At 39.6% G+C, this 15,370-nt stretch overlaps 1 protein-coding gene across 1 annotated transcript in view; it reads right to left on the reverse strand.

Annotated features, from left to right (window-relative positions):
- Positions 1 to 6,434: 6,434 nt before the first annotated feature.
- lrrc4cb (leucine rich repeat containing 4C, genome duplicate b) overlaps positions 6,435 to 15,370 on the reverse strand; it is a 39,146-nt gene continuing 30,210 nt past the window's right edge. The window contains exon 2 of the mRNA XM_034116170.1: positions 6,435 to 11,195. Coding sequence (XP_033972061.1) covers positions 9,273 to 11,168 — 1,896 coding nt within the window. The 5' untranslated portion in view covers positions 11,169 to 11,195 and the 3' untranslated portion in view covers positions 6,435 to 9,272. The remainder of the gene's footprint in view (positions 11,196 to 15,370) is intronic.

Consider the following 15,370-nt stretch of genomic DNA (forward strand, 5'->3'; position numbering starts at 1 on the left):
ATAGAGATATAGAATAGAAAATATCAAGAAGATACTGTAGTGATCTCTACAATAAAACAGCTAGTGGAGGACGTCCAAAGATATTAATAGAAGGATGTGCAAAACAGAAAAACTAATAAGGCTTTATTTAAATACTAAAGAATACTTTAAGGTTAAGGTCTTGTTTTGAATAAGAAAAAAACTTTGGGGGTATCTATAGATAAATATTAAGCCTGACAAAGTACTTAACGTCTAATATATTGCGTAGTTTATTTTGGCACTTGGCAATCACCTTCCCTGAACTTTACTCAGGTGTAACTAAAGTCTGCTTTAAGGGTTGTTTATATTTCACATCATTAATCAGAATCTGCAAAGTAACTCAAATAAATATAGTGGAATACAAATACCAGGTTAACCTCTGAATTGTAGTGGAGTAGAACAAAGTAGTACATGCTGCTGTAACAAAAACATTTCCCAACTTGGGATCAATAAAGTATATCTTATCTTATCTTAAGATGATCGATGGCTACTGCCATGTGATAACACCAATGCGTTTCGTATCCCCTAAACCTCCAGGGGTGTACACAGTTTAATACTGACAACTTCTAATTATGGGAAATACGAAAACGTCTTTTAAAACTTAATTCCCAGTGGAGACGTGCCATAGAACATGTTGCAAAATACAATAGCCAGGGTGTGTAGATCTGGTGGGGGGGGGGAAATCTAATCAAATCAAAAAGCATTTTAATGGCCAAACTATTCTACAATTTAGGATTTTCCAGAGAGGGTTATTTGTGAATAAACGACCCTCTGGAGCGTTTGCAATCAACGGGAGCATGTTGTTTCTTACACGACCACTAGAGGTGCTACACTTTAAAACGTGACTATGGGTCGTAATAAGCTGCTGAACAATCGACCTATATGGTCGTTTTTTGTAGGAGGACATGCTGAAGCACTTATATACTAAATAAGCACTTATATACTAACAAAGCACTTATATACTAACTAAGCACTTATATACTAACAAAGCACTTAAATACTAACAAAGGACTGGCATATCTAAAGCCAGTTGAGTAGCGCTTAAAATGGTTTGGCTCTATGAAACCTAATGTACTTATATGATTCTGTTTTCTTCAAGTTTGTATATTTTTGGTCGAATGCACTTATTGTAAGTCGCTTTGGATAAAAGCATCAGCTAAATGTAATGTAATGTAACATAAGTAGTAATTAGTCTGCAGGATTATATGTTTGACATATAAATCCAATAATGAATCATAATGTACTAATATGGATTAAGAAACCTGGAAAATGTATTCAAAGTTAGTCAGATTTTTAGGTTTGGTATTAAGGACATTTTGGGGCTGACATTTTTGTATCTTTACTTACTAAACTTTTAGACTTTTACTTAACACTTGTACTTGTAATAGTATTTTTCCAATGTGGTATTACAACTTATTCCACCTCTGCTGAACACTACACCTACATAAATACATGCTATATTTGCTCACAACGCTCTCCTCCTCACAATCTTTATTCCGATGTGTCAACCTTAATGCTCAGTGCAGCTTTATCCCTATTATCCCCCCCAACTCTGCTGGAGTTGCAGCGCCCGCATTTCAAGCAAAGTCAGACCCCCTTCAGACTTAAATGTATACACTTCTTGACGTGTTTATGTTTAGCCTTCTACTTGACAGTCTGACATGTCTGTCCAGCATGTGAGGTCCTGTTACAATTTGTCCTTCTCCCAATATGTCAATCTTGTCTTGTGTAACTCGCTTCCAATTTGTCAGCACAAATTAGACGAGCCGCATCCCTCGTGCTCCCTTGCACTCCGTCTAATAAAAGCAATTCTGATTTTGATACAAGACGGAAATAATTGTCAAAGCATGCTCTCTAGGCCATTCATGCATTGTTTGTTTTGCATATAAAATATAGCTAAGGTGTAGCTTGGATATGGAGAAAAACAAGTACAACACAACATGTCAACTGTTATCTTTTTTTTTTTTTTCTTCCTTTTGAAATTCACTTTGTTTATTCCTTTAAAAAGTACTAAATAAATAAAACACTTATTTTATTTATCAGATGTTCTCCCGGCTTGTCAGATCTCACCGGCTAGTGCTTTTTGTAGAAACAACTACACAGACTACTAGAGATTAAGAAAAGCAGATGTCTCCTTCCACCCCAAAGGGCAACATTGGCTGACACCAGCATGTTGTTTTTTAAGCTCTCTCTTTCAAGGAGAGCTCATTTCTGGAGCTGAAACACATATTTTGGATTTTCAGCCCACATGAGTCGAACAGGCATGTTGAGCGTGTATCACTTTCCGGCAGCAACCACATGCCTCTGCTGCGGCTGCCAGTTTCTCATATCTACTTTTGGATCATTTGTTGCTCCACCAGATGTCTTGTACTTGGATTGGCTGCTGTCAAGGCAACATGCAGTCTTTTCTTGTGCCTCCTATAATTGCAGTTCAATAGGGAGGACTGCTTTATCCCTGTATATCTGCCATTATGGATCATATACAGTATGTTCCTAAATGGAGGTCTCTTAGTTTTATCTAGATGTATCTGGGATATCAAAAACATCTACCTCCTCTTCAGTTGTTAATAATCAAAGGTTTTAAAATGCAGTATAAATACTGTATATCTCCAAATCTCTGTTGTGACATAATCCTTTAAAGTTAGTGATGTGTTCACCTGTTTTGATGTCCGTTTTTGCTTATAACGTCGCAAATACGTATAATTCAGTGGTAATGTCGGTGTCAATAGATTCTGTGTCACCTCACAATGTGAATCGATGTGTTGGATGTGGTGAAAAGATAAATAATAAGGTTTTGTGAGTGATTTTCGGTGCAGTAAGGTGTTAGCATTTTTCGCTCGTTGCTAATTCAGAGGCTCAGTGTTAGCATTGTGGGTTTAATTTTTAAAAAAAATAAAAAATGATCAGTTAGATGAGTTTCTTCCCGTTACATGGATATAAAACATTCATAGTTTTATTAAATGAACATGCCCTCAGACACTGTTTCCTGCAAGATCTTGCGGCAGTGCCCCGGTACCGGGGTCTCTCGGGCTTAACAGGTTAAATAGCATATTAATCGAACCTAATAAAAAAGCATCTGGTACCTTACATTCTCAAACTGCAAACCAAATGCATTAACAGAGTGAGCATTTGATGCCACATTAATGGGTTCCTCTTCTCTCCTCAATAAAACCATAATACACTTGGCGCTTTTTCTTATCCATTCTGTGAAGACAAATGTCTGTTGCTACTTGTGAGCATAAAAAGCTGCCAAAACTGTGACGGATGCCAACTATATTGAGAGGCAACTATTGGCGCCTGGAAACAAATTTAAGGCCTTGGCCTACATCTGCTACACATTGACTCTTACTGATAGAATACTGGATACAAAAATAGCTTTTAGCAGTTTATCAACTTCTTATTCCATTTTCTTGGTTTCTTCTTGTTCTTTATAGAACACATCTTAATCCCAGTGAAAGGTCATGCTACTTTTTTTCGTCCAATGAAATGTGATGCACTTGCCCTGGTAAAAAAGACAGAGCATTTAAAAAGAAATGATATAAAAATATCACTGGGTGAACCCAATGCCCCCTGTCTGAATAGTATTTATCTCAAGCAACATATTGACATTTCTATTTAATTATATATAATAATAATTTATATATATATATATATATATATATATATATATAATTTATTGTAAAAACTGAAAAAATCAATCATAATCAATGTTTAATCAGAAGCCAACAGTACAATATTTTGGTATTGGAGGCACCTGGTTTCAGTTTGTAGTCTGTGTAGTTTTTACCAATTATATTTGAGCAGGCTTTGGTTGAATGTAGGCAAACAGTCTGTGTGGAGAACTATAGAGGCGAAACCCATTGGCATTGATTTACACTTTTTAGTACCTTAAAATGTAAGTGTAAACTGGTTTATTATAAAACAATGATTTTGTAGATGTAGTGGCGCAACTCCACTTTCGCCTACTCAAATTGGTCTGTAAACAATGAAGAGCGTATAGAAAAGGAAGTCTTCCACTACTAATATCTTCTGGCCACACCAGAATCCTAGAAATATTGCTCTTTCACTCCCAGAGGCTTATTCTGAAATTGTGCCTTTGACATCCAAGCCACCAGGACAGACTCAGAGATTACCTTTTTTTCTCTACGATGACCTAGCGCTGTGGAGCTGGGTCTTGCTATGAAGGCCTACCCTTTTTATAGGATTATTCCACCCTACACGTTAAGTCTCTTCAGGGCTGCTACCAGTTGGCACTCTTTCTGTCCGACAGTCTTATGTGTAACAGGTTTTATTAGATTCTTGATTATAGTCAAGTGGGATACCATCTGTTTCACAGCTTGCTGGTGGTCCATTTACGGTAACTTGTTGGTCTTCTCTTAGAACTGCACTCCCTAAACAGACCTTCTCTTAAAGGGTACATTTGCACATAAAAGGCCTGAAAATCCAAGTAACTAGTTTGGGCATTAGGTCTGTTTTTCTCACAATAGAATATATTTTAACTAAGAGTAAGCAGGAGCAAATGAGGCAGTTACATAATTTAGCTGGTGAGAAGCACTCCTTGCCAATAATATATATTTCCTTTCTTTTAAATGGAACCTTTTAATGCATTGTTCTAGCAACATAACCGTGTTCGCTGATTTGAAGGTCTCGACATCCTCGCAAGGTACTGTACGTGCAAGAACACTAGATAACCTAATAATCCCTTATATATAGACCTTTTTTGATTCTTCCACTTAAGGATGTCAGGAGAATCCAGCTGGGGGGCAACACAGTCTGACTCAAATTTCATGCGTGACCTTAAACTATGAAAAGTCATTTAAATGTCTTTGCATTGTCTTTGTATGATATCAAGCCATCCATACATTTGCATTGCATTTGGTGTGAACACTTGATAACAATGATGCAGATTGTAAACCATTTTCAGGAAAATAATATCTCCTTAACACCATTAGTGTCCTTTTTAGGTATTTTCTTTTCAAAAAATAGTTATTTATAAAAATGTTCGGTTTTAGAGTTGCTCACTCTTTCTTCTTCAGGGATATTGATGACTCTTGTTATTTGTTAATGTGTGACAATTTGCACACAAGGTAGGACAGCTTTCAGTCTGACTGCAGCCGAAAAGGCTGGCTCCCTCTCAATGACAACTGCTGGTAATGTTGCTGATTGCTCTTTTTTCCCTGGCTGTTTCAAAACAACAATGAAGTACCCTGGTATTTAATGGACTTGGCATCTCGTATCTTGGATTATATTGTTGATTTTGTTCCTGTAGCAACACGGGCACACTAACGCAGCCTCTTTAGTTATTTTTTCTTTGTCTGCATGCCTTTTTTTCTGGTTGACAAAAGGCTTTTTGAAAAAAGGCTTTTTCAACCATGCTCCAGGCTTTTCTGGGTACAGAGCGGGATCCTTGTATGTCATACTTACACTGACAAATAAAGGTTAGAGAAATAACCTTCACTTTCAATAATATACCCATGAGGAATAAATCATCTGAATCAATGCTTGTAAAAATACTTCCATCTCCCGCTTACAGTACATACTATAACTGCCTGGAAATTAATGAGATTACTGTTCAGTTTCCGGATTGGATCCGGCATCATTTCATTGAGGCTGAGTGTGTCATTTCCTGAATAAATTGTATTCAGTGAGTGAATGAATTAATGATCCCTTTGTTTGAATAGACATTCAAGCGTTTGCGAATGACCATACATACCATTAAGTGGCTGAATGAAGCCTGCACAAATGGCCTCAAAACATTTTGCTGGGCAGCCATCAAGTACTTTTTGGATGAAATGGAGCAAAGGCAATTGTGACTGTGCGCCATTTTGTGCTATTTGGATAATGGAGATGTCATGATGAAAAGCAGTCTCTTCTCTGAGGTGTTGCATTTTTTTTTACACAAATCGAGATTTATGGTAGCAGATATTTGGTCTAATTGATTGAATAATCATTTCATTTTGAAATGCCAGTGAGGGAAGTGTAGGCATGTATTTCTCTGAGTGACAATGTTCTCAAAGGTTCTTTGGATCCTTTGTTCATCATATTGAGTCAGCGGAGAGAGCAGGAACAGCCTATTGTGCTATTGGTAATGAAATTCTCAGATTTGCCCGCATGAATCAAATGATTCTGTCAAACAGATGGAGTGATTCAAATTAGATAAAAGAATCCGACTTTCCGTGTACAATACAGAAAGATCACTTCCTTTTCCACTAAGAGAGATCCACTTCCCTCCTCTGACCTCATAAAATAATCTACAGTACATTTTATTCACAGCGCATTTTTCTCAGTTCAGCATACTGGGAGCTGCTTAGTAATCCTTTTTGTTTGAATATTTCTATGCAAGTGTTAATGTGCAGATAGGACAAAGGCGGCAAAATGGCGACAACGTCTCTGAATAATACATTCCATGAAATCCATTGGAAAAAAAAGAATTGCAACTTTTATTTGTATTCATGTACAGTATGAACTACAATCTCAGGTATCAATAATTGAACATCATCCTCAGAGAAATGAGTTGGACTCCTTACAAGCACAGTCTCTTGTTTTTTTTCTTCTTTTTGTTTTAGCTTTTTTGTCTTTTTTTAACAATTGAAGCACATGTAAAATTATGATCTGAAGATCTTTTTTTTTTGCATTATGTTTTTGAAAATATTTTTTTTATTTTGTAGAAATGTAACCTTTTGATGACTATTCTCTCCAAAAATGAGAGACAATATTCCCACATACAGTAACCCTCCCTATACATAGACAGTAGGCAGAATAACACACAAGAATCGGATAACCTTGGCTTGGGGTTTTGCACAAAAATCAAGCTCACTCTGCTGGTATTTCAAGTCCAACATTCTGCAGGTCAGTCTAATTTCATTCTGGCATTCAAATTGATCTCCACATAAAGCCATCCTGCTCACGCAAATACCAATACAGAGATATTCCACTCATCCTGATAACTCACAACCCTCATCCCCAAATATATATATAAAAAATCTCAACCTTTTTTTTCACTGTAGCCAGCGTCAACATTGAATCATTAAGCCACCAAAAGCATTGAAAAGGTATCGAGCATTGAAAAAGAAAACAGTGGAAAGGGAAAGAATGGTTTACTCTACGTTGTTACCATTGATGGTATTATTCTCGCCTTTCGTAACACAAAATGAAAGGCTGATAATGAATAGGTTTCGCGAGGGATCACCAGTCATTAATCTGTATTTTGTATAAATCGTAATAAATACATTTAGGGGACTGATTGATAAGAAGTATATGATTTTGTGCGTGTGCCAGTGCTTAATGTGGCTCACACTCAAATCTATGTTAGTACGGCTGCTGGACATTTATGTTAAAATGTTCACATCATTCAGTAATATATCATTCAAGTAACTGAACATGTTTGTTGCACTGCAAAATAATGTCACAAAGCTCAAATCCCATAAGAACTATTTTTAAATGTACATTCAATTGTCAGTTTTGTCGATAATTTGTCGCATTTCTGAAATTGCCGGTGGGAAATTAAATATGCTTGTTGCACAGAGACCAAAGTGAAAGGCATATCTACCTCTCCTTTCTTTCTGCACAAGGTCACTGTTTCCATGGCGACGGTCTGATGGCTAGTTTTGCCTCCTTGTTCCTTATCTTTTTTTTCACTCCTCCTGCTTCATATCAGCAATATATTTGTTTGAAGACCCCTTATGGCCATTGTGGGTTTGGCTCGCCTTTTTCCACCCTCTGTTTATCACTTTTCTTCCCTACCTCCCTTTTCCTTAAGCCTTCCTCTTTGAAAAGTAAATGAAAAATCAAAGCGCAAACAGACTACAGGAGAGACAATGTTTTGATGGTCTATAAATCACGCAACATCAAAGTGTGGGTGTTTTTCTCTCAAAAATGAGACTGAGCAGGGGTCACTTCAATATCAAAGGCCTCTCCCCCCCGTTAGATGTCGGGCGCAGGGAGAGTGGAAAAGTCTTATGCTGTTTTGTTATCAGCTTTCCCTCTGCAAATGAACTGCTGATACAGATTAATGAGCTACAACCCATCTCCCCTTATTTTCTTGCAGGTTCCTAGCTGCTTCACTGACTATGTTAGCCCCGTCTGCTTTAGTCTGACAGGGTCACACATTACAAAGCAGCCTCATTTGCCTCTTTAGCTGTTTAACAGATGGACTATCAGCTCCCATGCTCGTATGACCCTGGGGTAAGGTAACGCGACACTGAGTGGACGTAGATCATTACTAGGTTAACAGGGTGGCTACATACTGCAGCCTTATGCTCCCCTTCATTTTCCCAAGCAATATTCTGCCGTCGTGCGGCACATGCCGGCGGATAAAGCGAGACAAATGAGACATGGCGAAGGGTGAAGAACGTGCCTGAGCTAAGTGACAGAGAGACAATGAAAGAAACAAGAGGACATGTAAGAAAGATGAGAGGGGAATACAGGGAAGATCAAGCCTAGACTTAAAGAAGAGAGGAGGTGTACAAGGTGAGAAATTGTAGAGGTTGAAGTGTAAAGTAAAGGTAGAAGGAAGAGTGGGAGCAAGAACTTAATCTTAATTAAAGTGAAGGATGTATGGTTGTTTTTTAGGAGCCACAGGGGAAATGCAGTTACTAATTTGGCTGCCTTGCTCCTCAGGCATGCTGGCTTCCCTGCGATATCATCCAGAGCTCTATCATTAGAGGATCTAATTTGGTGTTGAGTGACAGTCAGCTGGAACATGACAGCATGAATAAACCCATTTTATGTTTATTTTTACTCTTATAAAACACTGCTGAATTGGACATGGTGGCCTGAAAAACTAGCAGATTTCAAATTGGTAAATGCTTATACATCTTAAAACGGTGCCCTCAAACAAAACACATTATTATCAGGTAAAATCTAAATATTAAATGAATGGCGTTATATTAATTATAGATCATTTTCTACACATGAGCTGTATTTGTTTGCTTGTGTTCATTTGTTTTGTAAACCATTCTTTCCCTTGTGCAGTATTACACAGAAAGAGAGAAATAAAATGAGCTTAAAAGCTATCACAAATTGTTTTTCTTCATTTAGCCACTAGACATACTTTTAATAAATAATCTTTGTTTTTGTAAAGACACTTGGTAAAGTATCATATGTCGTCCCTTTGCCAAATGGTGATTCTTCGTCATTACAGACATCACCTCTGTCAGGTTAATGTCATCTTGACTTCTTTTTTATCTTCACATTTGGTCCATTGTACTCCAAGTATGAAACTGCTGACACAAGATGTTTAGTCAAATTCAAGATCAGATTTGGGTCTCTTGTACATTGTCTTTTGAGCAGGCTTGAATCAGTAAAGGTTCCTGTGTGGCTGAGCTGTGTATGGTACTGAGCATAGGACCGTGGTGGTAACTGCTCTTGTAGGTGTTGTAGTGGTTGTAGTGCTCCAGAGGAGGCAGCGATAGGTGTCTCTCCATGGCAGCAACACCTGCAAGCTCTTCTTCAACTGTAATGACCTCCATGGAGGAGGCAGGGCCATCCGGATCCTGCTGGTTATGTTGCTTCCTCATCTTGTAGAAAATTACCAGCAGAACAGCAGCCATTAGCGTTATGGCCACGAAGCAGCCAATGATAATCTTGGTAGTTTTCATCACCTCATCCAGGCCATTGAGGGCTCCCTCTCCATCCGGATCAAGAACTGGAATGGTGTAAGTCCGCTCTGTGGTCCTTGTGGAAATAGGAGTACCTTTTGTTGTCGAGGATGACACCCAGCCAAATGGGGGAAGTGGCGTTTGGCTATAGTCCCCCGGGGACTCAATGGTCTCCACAGTGACTGTGGTAAAATAGGTCACCCCGCTGTTTTCCACAGAAGTGACATTAAGCACAGCAGAGGCAGAAATGTTGCCTGCTGTGTTGCTTACCATACAGGTGTAAGTCCCAGTGTCCTGCATGGTGACACTAGTAAAGTTCAGTGACCCATCATTGAGTACAGACAAACGTACCTTGTAAGCCCCATGTGTCACCAGCGAGCCATTTGGTGTAAGCCAGCTGATGGATGTCAGCGAGCTTGTACGACATTTAAGCTCTGCACCCATGCCTTCTGTCACATTCAAGTCACTGGGTGGCTCCACAATGACAGGAACATCGCACTGGAAGTAGCTGTGGTCCAATTCCCCAATGTAGCGACCTTTATAGACTGCAGGCGAATGGCAACGGGCGCAGCAGCTAGTATTAGCGGGTACTGTCTCCTTCAGCCACCAGCTGAGCCACAGGATATCACAGTTGCAGTTCCAAGGGTTGTGATGGAGGTGGACCCGCTCCAGGCGATGCAACGGTGTGAAGAGGTCATGTGGTAGAAAGGTAAGGTTGTTGTGAGCTAGGTTGAGCTCCACCAGAGACTGAAGGTCATCAAAGGAATTCCTCTCTAAAGTTTGTATCTGGGCATGCATCATCCACAGCTTCTGGAGGTTCACTAATCCTAAAAATGCGCTGGGCTTGACAACAGTGAGCTGGTTTCCTGACATTTCTAGCTCTTCAAGCCTGATCAAAGGTAAAATGTTTGGGATCTCCTTGAGGTTGCACATTCCCAGGTTTAGGTAGCGCAGGTTGCTCAAGTCCTTGAAGGCTCCATCAGAAATGTAAGAGAGACGTTTGAGCTCACCTAGATCCAGCCTTCGAAGCGAGGGGACTCGGTTGAAGGCATAAGATGGTATACTTTCGATCGGGTTGTTCCGTAGCCACAATTCCTTCAGCTTGGACAGGTACTCAAATGCTCCATTGGGGATTGTCGTGAGCCGATTATCAAAAAGCTCCAAAGTGTTGAGACTGGCCAGTCCATTAAAGGCGCCAATTTCAATGTTGCGAATGTGGTTTTTGCTCAGCTGCAGGATCTCCAGATGGCGCAGATGTTTGAAACTGTCCACCTTGATGACCTGGATGAGGTTGTCCTGGAGGTTCAGGTAGCGAGTGTTGGTGGAAATGCCATCTGGGACGTCCCGTAGACTTCGGCGGGTGCATATTACTTTGCTGAACTGGTTGCTGCATGAGCAGACAGAAGGACAGGTCTGAGCGCGAACCAGCCCAGCCACGACCAGGATCTGAAGGGCCAAAAGCAGCACGAATAGGGGGTTGGACAGCGCCCCCTTCAGCCTACGACCTCTCATTGTCTGGCGCTGGAGGGAGGAGATCATTGTGTTCAGCATTCATAGTTCATCTGCTGTTTGAGTTCTCTGAAACAAGAAGAAAAAAGTGAGAAGAATATTTAGTAACCACATAAAGTAGCAATAAGTACATTGTTAAGTTCATCAGGGTATATGCAGGAATCCTGAAGTCAAATTTAATACCTTTTAAGGCCTTTTTTAAGACCCTTTCCACACATTTTAAGACCTCATCGCCACTTCGAGTTCTAACCGGTTACATTGACGACACACTTTACCTCACATTTACTAAACAGTATTGATTGTAAGATAGCACAACTAAACAGTTTGTGATAATAACTCCTTATCATAATGCAGATTGAACAAAGCACAAGAGAATGAATTGTGTGACCAACACAATGCAAGGTTTGTTAGAAAAATAAACCATTTTAGAAAGTAGTATTTGATTTAGGCATTGTTCCCAAGAGACAGACTACTGAAGCCTCCTCTCCACATGAACTTCATCCTCTCTGTCAAGGTCAGGTTTAATGCAGTATGCTGCTTTTGTGCTTCTGTAGACACACTTTGTGCTCTTTCATTCCAGTAAAACTCCTCAGAAACCATTAGAAACCAGTATTTGACCAATAAACAAAACAATTGACAAAACTTTGAACTATATTAAACTTTGGTGAGCTTCAGCGGGGTAATGCCATATACTGTAGGAGCTCCCTCACAAATACCCAGGGGTTATATTGGGCCGGGGCTGTCCGGGGCTAATCCCGGGCACATAGGACGATGCTCTGACGTCATCACCCTCGCACATTTGTCATATGTTTACAAAAAACGATATATATGTTAAGACTTTTCTCGTTCTTAATATATGCTATATTTAGGGTCGATATGTGTTGACTTTACTTTAAAATAGCAGATCTCTGTGACCGGATATAGTTTGTCGGCTTAGTGAACGTGTGTCTCTCCCTTGGAGGAGCAGCATCGCCCGGACTCCGCTGCTCCTTCGTGCAGAGAGTCAGCAGCTGTGTGTGTCAGCGACGTGCAGGCAGGGGAGGCACGCCACAGCTTTCTGGCTAGCACTTAGCATGTGGGACCGGACAGCTTTGATCCCCATCTACAGTGGCGATTCTAGAGTCTGTGGGGCCCCCTCGAACCAGCTTTCATCACCATCAGGCACCCCAACACACTCTCCCCCCCCCCCCCAGAGCGGAGCAAGGCAACGAAAGTTAAAATAAGAAGCAGCATTTTACGGCGCGCTATGCATGGGGCCGCCTTGAGGGGGTTTCCCGACATGTCGTCGTAGTAAATTAAAGGGTGCTTCATGTTGTCGTTGCTGTGGACCTTCTTAATACCTTGGAAAATGCCGTTTAATACTTTTGAATACTTTTGAATAGCCTTCATTTTCGCTAAATTGATTGATCAACTTTTAATACTTTTTAAGACTTTTTCATGCATTGAGCAATAGTTATCAATGTCTCAACAATTCCCAAAATCTTTTGAATTTAGACTCTTGGTCAGATGGAACAAACCATTTGAAAGATGCAACTTGGCGCCCGACAGGAACTCATGAACAGCGTACACCGGCAAGACAAGTTCATTTATTTTTGCCTGAAATAGTGCTATGGCTTATAACTTGATGGAAAAACACATTGAGTAATTGATAAATGTGATCCAGTGACACAACAATGACAATGTCTTATTATTTTTTACTATTTACTTAAATAATATATATCTTATTTGATCATTGTTTTGTATTTCCTTTGAAATTATTTATCAGTGATTTATTTCCTCAGGTTTAAAAAAAAGCAGCCTTTATCGATTCATGAGGAATTGTTTTTTTTTTCATTCAAATATCTCAGTACTTTTTACTTTTCATTATCATCTAATTTATTGTCACATGAAAAAACCCTCACAATAACGTTAATCAAGTATGTGAAGAGGCCGGATATGGCCCTTGTAGAAATATAAAATAATGTATTATCTCCCTCAAATCAAGTGACTAACAAGGAACTTGTTACTCTGTTATCTTGTAATAGATTGAATCAGATTAGATTACTCCATTCAGCCAAAGTGTCTAAGTATATGCCTGAGTGTGCTCAAGATAAAAATAGACCAAGACATGTATACACATACAGCACAGCCTGTACCTCCCACTTCCACACAGCAGTGTTGATGTGTGGCTATCACACCTTATTATCTCATGCCCCCAATGATGGTAACCTACATATACACCTATATGTACTGTATTCTTAAGCTATGGTATATGTGACATCAGTTAAGTGATGCAGGCACTATTCTTCAATGCAGTTAGTGCCTTTGCCAAGAACAAAGCACTCTTGCATGCTGCAAAAAACATTAACCTCGCCTACTGGGTCCTTAGATTGAAGTATTCTCTTTGTCTCTTTCAAGCTCTTCCAACTCAAATGATCTGTTAATCATCTCTTTCCATCAACCCACACCACAAAGACAGGACAGGTGTTTTCTAAACTGTAAAAATGGTTAACTGAGATGGAAATGTTCTCTGTAAAGATGAGTGGCTGGCTTAATCAGTAGAAATGAGCCTACATGTGGCTCGGTTTTGCACCAGCCAAGCTGCCACACCAGCCGTGGTGGTTGGAGGCTGCGGAGAGACGAGCCTCTGCTGGGCATCAGATCGAATGAAGCCTCCTGCTGGCAGGAGCTCATTTTGTCTGGCTGGAATTACAACAACCCTGCGTTGCCACCCAAGAGAAGAAAATGTCAGACATGGCAAACACACTGATGGAGGATATTGACGGTCAATAAAACATCTCCGTTTGCAATTCCATCAGATTGCTTTAAGAAAAAGTATAAATTCAGCAATGACCATGTTGAGCTACCACTCATAGACTAATTATAGTTTTTTTCACATGCCCTCTTCATAAAACACTATATCTGAATACATTTCATCAGCACAGAATGCCTCATTACATAAAAAGATTGCAGAAGAAGAAAAAAACGGTTCAAACGTACTTCCTCCCTTTGTTGGTGCAACACTGAGTGGATTAATCCCACCTAGGCACACTCAACATGTATTCAAAGCCACTGAAAGCAGTAGCTTACATCTAAAATCCTGCCAGCAACATAAAAACACACCCACCATTACTTTGCTGCCCCTGCACCAGCAGCAACTGGCATTATGTCCGACACCACTGTGATTTGCCAAAATGGTTTGTTCTAATGAGTTTGTTGGAAAAGTGCTAGGCTAACTTATGTCTTAATCGGGGCACGCATAGCAATGATATTATAATATAAAGCAGAGCACTTAAACTACAATGTAAGATCATTAGAGATTTCTCAGTGTTGTTCACGGCAAGCACAACATTTCACTCCAACTGGCCAAATGTGTTTTCTTGGTCATTTCCACACACCAGGGAGGCAAGCAAGCTTGGCAGTTTCTACTGGAAACCACACAATAATTGAGGTAACGCAACAAAAAAAGAGAAACTGTGTCTTAGTCTCGAGGTATGAACAGAACAATCTCGTGGTACGAGAATAACAATGTTAACATTTCTCCACACAAGTAATATTGAGTAAAATAATACATCTGAGGATGAAAAGTAACAAGAAACATTGCATTATTGAACGTTTGCTTTGCAGTCACATTTTTGATTTGATGTTTGTCTAAGCTTGTTGTCATTAAACATTTCCCCTCTGAGTTCTAAGAAGGGATTTGAGCTGTCTTGTGCACAGCAAGATAATTCCAACCAAACGGCAAAGTGATAAACATCTCAATTTGCACTTTCACTATCAGACAAAAAAAGTCACATGTTCAGCTGTAAGCATGATAATCTCATGTGTGGCACACAATTATAATACTGATATCATTTAGTGGGAATGCTGTTAACAGCATTCCCACTATCTGTTCTTCTACGCACAAAATTCTTTATTATTCCGCCTGTTATTTTGGCCCTCTTCTTCTCCCACATTCCACATCGCAGAAACTCCGTTCAAACATCAAAACGTTCAGCTCGGTCGGGAATCGATGGCTATTACTTTTCTCATTCATAACTTTCATAATTCCCGAGATATAGCCCATAATTCATCAAATGTTTAACATTTTAACTTTACCATTGCGCAGCTTGTTAAGGCAGAGTGCGTGATGTCAGAGTTAGAGTGGAGGACAGTTTGAAATTTGCCTTCATATATTTTTTTAAAACTGCCATAATTCCCAAACCCTACATTCCTGAGACATACTTTTTCATGACAAACGTGGGAAAACATCTCGTAGCTTGAAA

This window comes from Trematomus bernacchii, unplaced genomic scaffold, assembly GCF_902827165.1.
Source record: "Trematomus bernacchii unplaced genomic scaffold, fTreBer1.1, whole genome shotgun sequence".
In the NCBI taxonomy this organism is placed as follows: domain Eukaryota; kingdom Metazoa; phylum Chordata; class Actinopteri; order Perciformes; family Nototheniidae; genus Trematomus; species Trematomus bernacchii.